At 37.3% G+C, this 12218-nt stretch overlaps 1 protein-coding gene across 17 annotated transcripts in view; it reads left to right on the top strand.

Annotated features, from left to right (window-relative positions):
- Huwe1 (HECT, UBA and WWE domain containing E3 ubiquitin protein ligase 1) overlaps positions 1–12218 on the top strand; it is a 140468-nt gene that overhangs the window by 81711 nt on the left and 46539 nt on the right. For all 17 annotated transcript variants that reach the window (XM_057759848.1, XM_057759846.1, XM_057759849.1 and 14 more), the window contains 11 exons: positions 1535–1723; positions 2741–2957; positions 3312–3434; positions 4400–4637; positions 4933–5163; positions 7506–7628; positions 7958–8053; positions 8593–8862; positions 10260–10412; positions 11665–11792; positions 11988–12069. In XM_057759848.1, the coding sequence (XP_057615831.1) occupies positions 1535–1723; positions 2741–2957; positions 3312–3434; positions 4400–4637; positions 4933–5163; positions 7506–7628; positions 7958–8053; positions 8593–8862; positions 10260–10412; positions 11665–11792; positions 11988–12069 (1850 nt within the window). The remainder of the gene's footprint in view (positions 1–1534; positions 1724–2740; positions 2958–3311; positions 3435–4399; positions 4638–4932; positions 5164–7505; positions 7629–7957; positions 8054–8592; positions 8863–10259; positions 10413–11664; positions 11793–11987; positions 12070–12218) is intronic.

Here is a 12218-nt window from a genome sequence, read left to right as displayed (position 1 = left end):
TTTCAATCTAAGAATAAAGGTATTTATTAAGAAACAAGGATAAAATTTGTCAAAGAATTGCTTCTCCCAAAAGTTTATAGGCTTATTTTTGACTTTGTTGGGATTTTTTTTTCTTTCTCAGTCTTCACATGTATCACAGCCCCATTTCTAGTAGTAGGTTTAACAAAGAAATCACAATTTCTCAAAAATTAGTAACTTGAGTTTAAATGTACAGACAAAGCCAAGTGATCCTAGTAATTTTAAGGTAAAGAAAGACAGGAGAAACAGTACTTCAATGTAACCTTTGGCTACACAGTGAGTTTGAAACCAGCATAAGAACTTGCCTCTAAGCCGGGCCGTGGTGGCGCACGCCTTTAATCCCAGCACTTGGGAGGCAGAGGCAGGCGGATCTCTGTGAGTTCGAGACCAACCTGGTCTACATGAGCTAGTTCCAGGACAGGCTCCAAAACCACAGAGAAACCCTGTCTCGAAAAACCAAAAAAAAAAAAAAAACTTGCCTCTATGCTGCACCATCACTTCAAACCACCAAGTTTGCATCTCAGTGCACATATAATAAGCCTGGCATTTCAGGCATTCCTGCAACCTCAGTTTCAATGGGAGCTGGGTGGAAATAAATGGATTATTGAGGCTTGCTGGCTTCCAGCTTAGCTGATAAATCTCTAGCCCCAGGTTCAGTGAGAGACCCTGCCTCAAAGAAATAGGTGGAAATAGAGGAAGACAGCAGACACCCTCTTCTGGCTTCTGTGCGCACCTGCACAGGTACACATAATAAGTAAGTAAATAAATCTTTTTCAAACTGGGTACTGGCAAGATTGCTCAGTAGTTGAAGGCCCTTGTTGCCAAGCCTGAGGACTTGAGCTGAATGCCTTAGGCTCATATAAGTAGAAGAAGAAAGAGAATTGACTTTTGACTTCCACTCACACATTCCACATGCATATACTAAATAGATAAAACATATATATTTTTTTAAAGAATCATACTAATTGGGGGCTAGAGAGAGATGACTCAGCAGTTAAGAGCATACCAGGGAACCCACATTTGATTCCCAGTACAAAATGGTACAAAATCCAGCCCTTGGGGGCCCAGCACCCTCTTATGTGTGGACATTAGGCATGTATAGAAGTGTAGACTCATACATGCTGCCAAAACACTTCCTACTTCCTACTTAATTCCTGTTCTTGTGCAGGATTCTTAAATGCTGGGAACTAAAACTGTCCCACGTTCCGTAATGTCCAGTTTGAGTTTGAACAAGCTAGATTCTATCTTGCATGGCATCTTTAGTGACAGCTGCAAATATTATACACACTGTACTGTGTGTTGAGATCCTTCTACTTGGTAGAACTCCAAGCAGAGAAACATTGGTATAGTTTTGGGTTTTGTTGTTGTTCGAGGGTTGATTTGGTTTGTTCTCCTAAGCTTAGGAAGTAATTGAAATTTAAATAGAAACAAACACTATTTCTTGGGACTCTTCAAAACATGGACCCAGGTAAGTGCCGACTTTGCATGATCTTACTACTCCCTTTTACCTCTGCAGATGGAGAACAGGATGGAACAGCTGGAAGTATGGATGCTTCTACCCAGGGCTTATTGGAAGGAATTGAGCTAGATGGTGACACATTGGCTCCCATGGAGACAGATGAACCTTCTTCAGATTCTAAGGGCAAATCTAAAATCACCCCAGCCATGGCTGCTAGAATTAAGCAGATCAAGCCATTGCTGTCAGGTCAGTAATACCACCCCCCCACCCCCCAACATCCTTTTCTGAGATTCAGAATTTTAACATTCTTCAAGAAAATTAAATTTGAAAAATTATACTGTTTGATGCAATAAGAAAAGTTGAAGAAATGTTGTGACTCTCATGTACTTTGTTGAATCCCCTGGTGTGACATACTCATTAAGGATATAAAAGGAGAAATTCCTTATTGATATATAGCTTCCCCCCCACCCCCTTTAAAAATTCCTTACCCCTTGGTCATTCTTTGAATTCTGTTTTATAGTATATGGGACTATTGAATCAGTGGTTTTCAACCTATGACTTGTGACCCCTTTGGGGTTGAATTACTCTTTCTGTGGTGTTGCCTAAGACCACCAGAAAAAAAATTACATTTCAATTCATAACAGTAGCAAAATCACAGTAATGAAGTAGCAACATTTTATATATCGGGGTAACCACTATACAAGGAACTGTATTAAAGGGTTGCAGCATCAAGAAGGCTGAAAACCACTGAGTTGTTTGTTTTTTGCCATATACTTTTAAGTGATTCTTTAAGTCTAGCGAATGCATCATTTACTTATTACTACTTAACTCCCATATTGTTTCAACAAAGGCAGTGTTAATTTATGCTTAATTTTGTAGTATAAGTCCTTATCTTAATGCCATTCATTTTTGTTTTAGTAAATGTCAGTATAGTTTTATTTTCTACCCTCAAAGGGGTACATCTGTTTCTTGTGGAATTTCATATTCAGATTATCACATGAGAGGCAGTTCTAAGAGTTTGTTTACTATTGTTCAGAAGAAAGTTTTTCTAGTGAGATGAACGTGTGGGTAAAGGCACTTTTTATGTATACCTTATGACCTGAGTACAGAGTTACCAGAGCCCATTTAAAGGTAGGAGAGAACTGACTCTTCAAGATTGTCCTCTGATCTACACAGGATAATAATTTAAATGTGTGGGAAACGTGTGATGTTAGGAAATCATGGTGAATATTTTATAACATTATACTGCCTTCTGGGTTTCAGCTTCTTCCAGATTAGGCCGAGCGCTTGCTGAGCTCTTTGGACTCCTTGTTAAGCTTTGTGTTGGTTCTCCTGTTCGCCAAAGAAGGAGCCATCATGCTGCCAGTACCACTACTGCTCCAACTCCTGCTGCTAGATCAACAGCTTCAGCCCTCACCAAGCTACTCACAAAAGGCTTGTCATGGCAGCCCCCACCATATACACCTACTCCCCGCTTCAGGTGAGTTCCTATTTGAGAAACAGGGAGTAGAGAATGACAATAAAAATAATGTGTGTTTTCATTCTACTCAGTAAAACCTTGGAAATCTCTTGTATGCACTGCATATGAAGTGCTTTTATTGTACCTAGGTATTTATTGTACCTAGGGTAGAACATGGAAGTTCCCAATGGGTTTACAGTTAAAATGTATTTCACTAATCTTTTAGTTTTTAATTGGGTGGCAAGTATTACTCTTGTATAATCTGTCACCTAAATGCTTCGTTAACTTTTACTTTTGACTTTTTTCACTTAAATTCCTGATGCTTTTGTGTGTCTATTAGAAATGGTTGTTTTTTTTATGTTTTTCTTTTTTTAGGCTGACATTCTTCATCTGTTCTGTTGGATTCACATCTCCAATGCTGTTTGATGAGAGAAAGTATCCTTACCACCTTATGCTGCAGAAATTTCTCTGCTCTGGCGGTCACAATGCTCTTTTTGAGTAAGGATTATTTGTTTCACAGAGAATCCTTTCTTGCACTTTGATCTTAACTGTGTGCCTTACCAGCTCACAACTTTCTAAGTCATCCTGTAAAGCCATTAGTTGTATCGTTTTGTGTTCTAGGAACAAGCTATGTATGTATGTCTTCCCTTTCCCTAAGAAGACGAGATATACAACCATACAGTAAGAGGCTCCGCTTTGGTGCTAGACAGGTGGTTCAGCACATAAGACCAGTTGTAGCTTTTCCAAGGGTCATGATTTTTATTCCCAACACCTATTTGATATTTCACAACCATCCATAACTATAGTTCCAGGGCATCTGAATTTTTCCTGGCCACCACTGGCAACACAAAGTTATGTATAGGCTTACATTAAAAAATTGTGTGCATAAAAATCTCTACTATTTCATATTTCGCTTCCCATTGCCAATGCATAGGATTTAGGGGGGTTTCTTTCTTTTTTTTCTTTTTGTTATTTTAATAAGCAAGACTTTTTTTGTTACTTTGAATTCAATGAGCTTGTTTTGTTTGTTCTACTTAGTCAAGATTTTAAAATAAAATATTATTTTAAGTCTTTAAAAATTCATAAAAGACATGTTAGAAATAATAACAGCTTCTTTTTATTCTGGCCTAAAATATATAGTCCTCACCCCTCATTAAGGATACTTTTCTTTGAAATGTTAGACTAAGATCATTATAGAAGACCACAATCAATCAAAATGCAGAGTCATGGAACCCAGTCCCATTGGGTACATCTACAAAATAACTGCACTTAAATTTCAGGGAATATGGGGAAGGAAGGGTGGAATCGGTTCTTACACAAAAAGGAAACCAAAAAAGTAATGCCAAGAGGAGTGTAGTGGCAGTGTAGTAGTGTTTGGAATTCTTTAAATGTAGATTCTTCCATATGTAAAAAAAATGTCAACTAACATTTCATCCACATGCTTTTGTCTTATTTGAATTTAGAACTTTCAACTGGGCTCTGTCTATGGGAGGAAAAGTTCCCGTTTCTGAGGGATTGGAACATTCAGATTTACCTGATGGCACAGGAGAATTCCTAGATGCCTGGCTTATGCTTGTAGAAAAGATGGTGAATCCCACCACTGTGCTTGAATCTCCACATTCACTGCCTGCCAAATTGCCTGGAGGTGTCCAGAACTTTCCACAATTCAGTGCCCTCCGCTTTCTTGTAGTAACTCAGAAGGTGAGTATTCTGCATTCTAAAAACCAAAGGAGAAAATTTCTCAGACTAACTGAATAGTTACCACTATGTTTTACCATAATAAAATGTGAGTGTTGAAAAACAAATATGCTGTAAACTAAATTACAAGCTTCTGATTGATACTTGGTACTTCTGGATGAATTAAATACCCCCACTTTTCTTTGTTAAACCATCTCTGTTGAAACTCATTGTGAAAAGAGTGTTTGATTCTTCCACTTTATTCTGGGGATTTGAATTGAGGGGGAAAGTCTTCATTCATTTTTCAAATGACTTACAGGCAGCCTTTACTTGCATCAAGAACCTGTGGAACCGGAAACCCCTTAAGGTATATGGGGGACGAATGGCTGAGTCTATGCTGGCCATTCTGTGCCACATTCTCCGAGGAGAACCTGTGATTCGAGAGAGACTGAGCAAAGAGAAGGAAGGATCTCGAGGAGAAGAGGATGCAGGCCAAGAAGAAGGTGGCTCCCGAAGAGAACCTCAAGTCAACCAGCAACAGCTACAACAGGTAGAGTGAGTGCTAGCCTTGGATTCCAGGCCCTACATTCTGCACCTTATAGATTCTAATGTTCGTAAAATTTGTTTTGTTTTATAACCATGTCTAACTGTGTAGGCAAGATCGACCTTAAACTTGGAATCGTGCATCGGGCTCCCAAATGAGATTAAAGTTATCTGTCACCTATCTTGTTTGTAAATTTTCTAAGCTTCTATACCCCTAAGTGCTTGGTTTTATTAGCCTGGCACTATTTTCCCCAAACCATTTATTTTTTAAACTACTTTCTGGATAAATTAAAAGGCAAGAGATTGTTGTAAATTCTACTCTCTAGTAAAAGCTTTTTGAAACTGAATCACCTCTAAATCTGTATCACTTTAAAATGATTGCATTTTGAAAATTGGAAATTAAAAGTAATGAGAAGCTTCATAGAATTTGTAATGATTTTTTTTTTCTTCCTTTTTGGAATGTATTGTACATGTATTTTGATCATAGCAACTCCCTTCAAGCTCCTTTCCAAGTCTCCTCCACCCATTTCCCTCCTGCCTTCATGTCCTCTGTTTTATTTAAAATAACACATTGAATCCACTCACTGGAACATGGAAAACTTATGGGTGTCCAGACCCTGAATTACTCTCTCTTCCCTAGCAGACAAAAATTATTAATAGCTTCTCAGCTAGAGGTGAGACTTTGAGCCCCTTACCATTAATAGTTTAATATTCACTGCTTTAATTTTGTTCAGGTAACCACAGCTATTGTGAGTTCATGAGTTGGTAAGGTCATGCATCATGCATGTCTAGAAAGCAGTGCTTACACCCCATCTTCCATCTTAAGTTCTTTCTGACCCCTCTTCCTTTTTATTTCTTGAGCCTTTTTAGGGTTGTTTTAATATTGACTAAGCTCTTGAAGTTATTTATTCTCAGCATTTGGAGCAGTTACAAGTCTCTACATTAACCTTTGTCTATAGCAAAAAGAAACTTCTGACAAAGGGTTAGAATGCACTAATCTATAGGTTTAAAAGTTTTAAAGTCAGCTTGACAACATAACCTTTACAGCCATGGGCTTTTGACCAGGTATCCAGTACTAGGTATGAATTTCCTCCTGTAGAGCAGACCTCAAATCCTTTGAGACAGCAGTTAGTGTCTTCATATTGTTCATGCCACCACTGTACAAGGTTTCACTGTAGCATGCCTAAATTCACAGCAGGATAAGTCTGTTAATTATTTTATTTCCCCAAGTGACCTGCTTAGGCACTTTCTGGCACTATGAAAGCTAGTCATCAAGGAGGCATATTTTATCTCCGTTATATGTCTTGAATCCAAAGTGTGTTGTGTCTTCAGCAATAGGGTCTTGGCAATCAAGAACTAGGTAATGTCCTATGGTGTTTAAAGTGACACTGGGGACTCCTTGAATAGTAACTCTTAAGATGGTATCCCATACCTGGCACTGAGATTTTCATTTAATGATCTGTGTCTAATGGGGGACAGTGTCTTCTACCCATGCTGGGTACGTGGTGTTTGTCTTCCTCAAGTTTTTATGTATGAAGAGTCTGTTATTTTCTTCAAAATCTGTCATATATATTTATTCTTGTTTAGAAATATATTTTTATATTATATATATTCTTCTTTAGAAAGTTTGAGATTTTATACCACTGTATATAGTTCTTTTTTTTTAAAGATTTATTTATTATGTATACAGCAGTCTGTCTCCATGTATGTTCGCATGCCAGAAGAAGGCGCCAGATCTCATTACAGATGGTTGTGAGCCACCATGTGGTTGCTGGGAATTTGAACTCAGAACCTCTGAAAGAACAGCCAGTGCTCTTAACCACTGAGCCATCTTTCCAGCCCCTATAATTCTTTTTTTGTATATAACTATATTCTCATTCAGGAATTGTTCTATTAGTTTTCTTTTAATTGGATGTTATAAAGCTGTGGTATAGTTTCCTTACAAACTCTTAAGTATATGTCAATCACTTCCTGTTAATTGAATTCCTGGGTCAATTTTACAAGTACTTTTTCTGTTGTTGCAAGTTTCTATTCTAGAAAATAGATACTAATTTATACTTTTGTATATCAATATCAAGTCTTTAGTTATAATAACCATCTACCCTGGACTCCATTTTAATAGTTTAAGAGTTTGAAAAGTACATTGGCTCTTTGCTTCAATATGTAACTTTAATGTTTAAATATCATAGAACTACCAAAGATGAAGGAACATTCATAATACACGACTGCCTTAGATTATAACTACTTAGTTCGTGTAAAGAGAGAAAAACTTAAAAGTTCTTTGTTGATTTTTAAATGTATTTCTACTTATCTATTATTGTGATTCTAAGCTCTTGGATTTTTTAATAGCTAATGGACATGGGTTTCACAAGAGAACATGCCATGGAGGCCCTGTTAAACACCAGCACAATGGAACAAGCAACAGAATACCTTTTAACCCATCCTCCTCCGATCATAGGAGGAGTTGTTCGGGTGAGTTAACACAGAAAATCTTATATTTGTTTAGCTGCTGATAACCTGTTTTTCTCCATGTCCTGTGCTAATGTTTTATGTACAAACACTGGAACCTACAGAATATTCTTCTAGGAACTTCTGTTGAGATTTGTTTGCAGAAGAACTCTTCTATACTTTTTCTTTGTAATTTTACCCCATTGTCCCTGTAGTGGTAACCACATGAGCTTTAGTTCGATTTACTTGGGCAGAGCAACATTGTGGTTTGGTTCCCTTTCCTTGAGTGTTGGTGTTGCCTATTTAGGTTTCTTTAGTGTAAGTTTGTTGGATTCTCTGTTGTCATTCTATAGGATCTTAGCATGTCTGAAGAAGATCAGATGATGAGAGCAATTGCCATGTCTTTGGGACAGGATATTCCAATGGATCAAAGGGCAGAGTCACCTGAGGTACCTTAAATCTTACATCCTGAAGTATCAGTCTGTATATTTCTGTGAACACTATAAATCTCTGTTTTGTGGTGGGGAATGTCAAGGGAGTAGTTTTTTATTTCAACCATTTGGTCTGTCCTTAAGCTACCTTGTATAGAACTGAATGAAACTTTAGATGACTCAAATGAAACTTTAGTCTTCATTGTCAAGTAAGACCTAAAATCTTACTGGTACTAACTAGTAGTCCAGACTTAGCTGTGTTCTGGGTGGTATTACTTATATTTACCACAGTGGAAGGAAACATTCAATAGACTATAAAAATGAGGTTTTTTGGAGAATAGTACATACGCTGCTCGCAGATGAAAACTGACAGTACTTTGGGGTACTGTTTTTCCCTGTCTTGCATTAACCTATATGGTTACTATTACATTCATTACCATGCCCTCTTGAAAGTTTCAACTGTTTTAGAAGGTGTATGGTACTCAGACACTGAGTTAGGCACTCATTTTTCAGTTTTTACCCGTGGTGTATAGTCACATTTCCTTTCCGGCCTCCAGGAAGTTGCTTGCCGGAAGGAGGAAGAGGAACGTAAAGCCCGAGAAAAACAAGAAGAAGAAGAAGCTAAATGTCTGGAGAAGTTTCAAGATGCTGACCCATTGGAACAAGATGAGCTCCACACTTTTACAGATACAATGTTACCAGGCTGCTTCCATCTTCTTGATGAGCTTCCTGATACAGTATACCGTGTTTGTGATCTGATCATGACAGCTATCAAACGTAATGGAGCAGACTATCGTGATATGATTTTGAAACAGGTTGTTAATCAGGTAAGTTCTCAGAGTACCAGAGGCTGGAAGTTTAAAGCTGTTTTCTTGCCTAACCAAATTTTCTGATAAGCCTTTCATTCTACCTGATATGCTTGCTTTATCATTTTGAATTCTTTTGCTTGCAGTTAACCTCTGTTTCATTATCTGCATTGATACACCTCTCAAAAAATAGTCCTTAGAAAGGAAAAGCAAAGTTTTCCATCGGTTTCATCTAAAATATGTCTTTCATCCTTGAGTTAACCATTTATTTAAAAAAATAAATCTTTTTTTTTTCCTCCTGTATAAGGACTTCCAGATGGATACTGATAACCTTGTTTTGATTATTGAAATAGGATAAGAAGCAGATTATCTCAAATATCCACATAAAGAAATGTCCCCAATGAGTTTTTTGAGAGTCCCTTAAATGAATATGTGTGAGTGGTTCCTTACAGGATCAGAAATGACTCAATGACAGTTACCTCACTAAAGCCCACCCAGGCGTGGTTAATTCACAAAAACTGCACTACAACAGACTGGAGAGTGTCCTTCCCAAATGACCCAGTTAGTCTGAACCTCTTCCAGGCCGCCTCACTGGTCAGTGTTTCTGGGAAGCTGATCAAACCATAAGTTTTTAATGCATAGAAACATCAACCTTAAGGAAAACTAGATAACACTATCTTTTATTGCAGTGTATGCTTACACAAAATATTTTTAGCAAGGTAAAACCTAAATAAAGAACAGCAATTATACTCATTTTTTAAGGACTTAAACATTGTCCAAATTAAAACCTTGTTAATATTCTGGTATTTAGCAGTTTGACATTGATTCTACAATAATTTTAGGGGAAGTATAGTAAAGAATTAAAGAATCATTTGGAGACTGACTGCAGCAAAATCCCCCCCCCCCCCAAAAAAAAAAAAAAACCAAACAAACTAAAAACAAGGTTCTCTGTAGCCTTGGAGCCTGTCCTGGGACTTTCTCTTGTAGACCAGGCTGGCCTTCAACGCACAGAGATCCGCCTGCCCCTGTCTCCAGAGTAATGCTCTTTAAGGCATGCACTACCACCACCTAGCTTGTATCATTTGAAACCCCCCTCCCCCCAAAAAAAAAGAAAGAAAAAAAAAATTTCATTTCCTTAGTTTTAGCGTTCAGGCATTTTGTAATACAATTTAAGAATAACTGGTTTAGCCAGATACTTCGTCCTGATGACCTAAATGCGGTGCCAAGAACCTATATGGTTTGAAGGATAGAACCAGTTTTACAAGTTTTCTTTTGTGCATGTATATACAAATAAATGTAAATTTTAAAAGTTGTTTAGAATAATTGTTAATGATTGTCTCTTGATACTCTAAACGTTTTTGAATATTTGCACAGACTTTGGATTACTCTGCTGTTAAATGACTTGTCCTTTTTTCTAGGTGTGGGAAGCTGCTGATGTATTGATCAAAGCTGCTCTTCCTCTAACAACAAGTGACACAAAAACAGTGTCAGAGTGGATCAGTCAGATGGCCACCCTGCCTCAGGCCTCCAATTTGGCTACTAGAATCTTGCTTTTAACACTGCTTTTTGAGGTAACACACACACACACACACACACATTTTGACTCTCGCAGCTTGTTTAATGAAGAATTACCCAGCACTAAACACTACATTGAATTTGGGAAAAGTACAAAGCATGATCATGCGAGTCTGTAAGCTAAAAGGTATATAATGAAGTTCAAAGTACAAGGTTCCGAGTTTGGAAGGTTTATATGCATAATTTCTGGATAATGCAGGAAGAGCTTCTTAAAACAAGTTTTGAGTCAAAAGATGTTGGATGTGGTCAGTGTCTGTGTTTGGCTTTTATACATATGCATTCTTACCTGCATATATGCTCAAGGATGTCAGTTGTCACTTTAGAAGGGCATTTGAATGTAATACTGAGGAATGCTAACTAGCTGTTGCAAATATCGCAAAATATGAAAATCGGATATTATTAGGTTTAAGATATTTAGAATCAGACTCCTTTCCCTGCCCGATCCATTAGCAGATCATTCAGGCAAAAGAGTAGTTTGGACATGATATGTTACCGTTCTTAACAATATAAAAGCCAGAAGGCAGTTAACCTTGAAGAAGTGGTTCTTCATTTGTTATTCATTCTGTTTAACAGTAACTTATTTGAATCCAGTATTTATGTCAGACTGTCTTGAAAAGTTCCTGTAGAATAATAGTTAAGGTTTTTATAATGCTTTTCATTCAGACAGCTGACACTATTGATTGTTTTCTCATTTCACATACACATTAGTTTTCTGTTTTGTCTAAATACCCACCTATTATTGAAGAATTGCCTACATTAGTTTTCTGTTAAAAGCAAAACCCCCATTAAAAACAATTAATGCCTTAGTTTCCTTCAAATATAGAGCTTTTCTGTGAATCAAAACTGCACAGCCTCCAAGTGGTGGTGGTGTATGTCTTTAATTCCAGCACTTGGGAGGCAAGGGCAAGCTGATTTCTGAGTTTGAGGCTAGCCTGGTCTATAGAACAAATTCCAGGAAAACCAGGGCTACACGAGTAACCCTGTGTTTGAACAAAACAGCTACCCAGCATATTAATATACCTGATACTATGTTTTGGGCACCTTATACTTTTTATTTAATCATTACATTAACTCTAGTGGTAGACATAATCATAATTTCCTTTTAACTTACAAATATGAAACCAAAATGTAGAAAACCCAAATAACTCATTTGAAATCACATAGTTCATAAATGATAAACAGAATTTTTATTTTAAACTAGTTCTGTAAATGTTAACACCTGTATTATTGTGTCCTTTAAAAAATTAGGAGTTGAAGTTACCTTGTGCCTGGGTGGTTGAATCAAGTGGCATCCTTAATGTCCTAATCAAGCTCTTAGAAGTGGTTCAACCCTGCCTGCAGGCTGCCAAAGAACAAAAGGAGGTTCAGACCCCAAAGTGAGTGACCCTTTATCCTGATTTTGCTTCTGTTTTTCTGGGATTTGTCACTTGAGTTTAGGGCCTGAATCACTTTTCTGAAGCATATATGAAGTAAATCTTGAAGTTTTTATGGTTGGAGAATTGTAAAATACCTAACATTTTCCCCATTCATGCATGTTTCTGGCTTGCCCTAAACAAATAATTTCTTTTTAGATGGATCACACCAGTGTTGCTTCTTATTGATTTTTATGAAAAGACGGCCATCTCATCGAAGAGAAGAGCCCAAATGACTAAGGTATGTGAAGTACAATGTCTGTGTTTAACATGATGGTTTCATTTCTTGAGGTAAGAATAGATCAGAAGAGAATAGTAGGAGAGCAGTGAAAATTGTAAAATTATCACACTGAAAATACAACTCGGGATTGCATTAGTTGAATTTCTTCC

This window comes from Chionomys nivalis, chromosome X (assembly GCF_950005125.1).
Source record: "Chionomys nivalis chromosome X, mChiNiv1.1, whole genome shotgun sequence".
In the NCBI taxonomy this organism is placed as follows: Eukaryota; Metazoa; Chordata; class Mammalia; order Rodentia; family Cricetidae; genus Chionomys; species Chionomys nivalis.
Note: the sequence above shows the minus strand (reverse complement) of the source record. Positions and strands in the feature narration are given on the sequence as shown.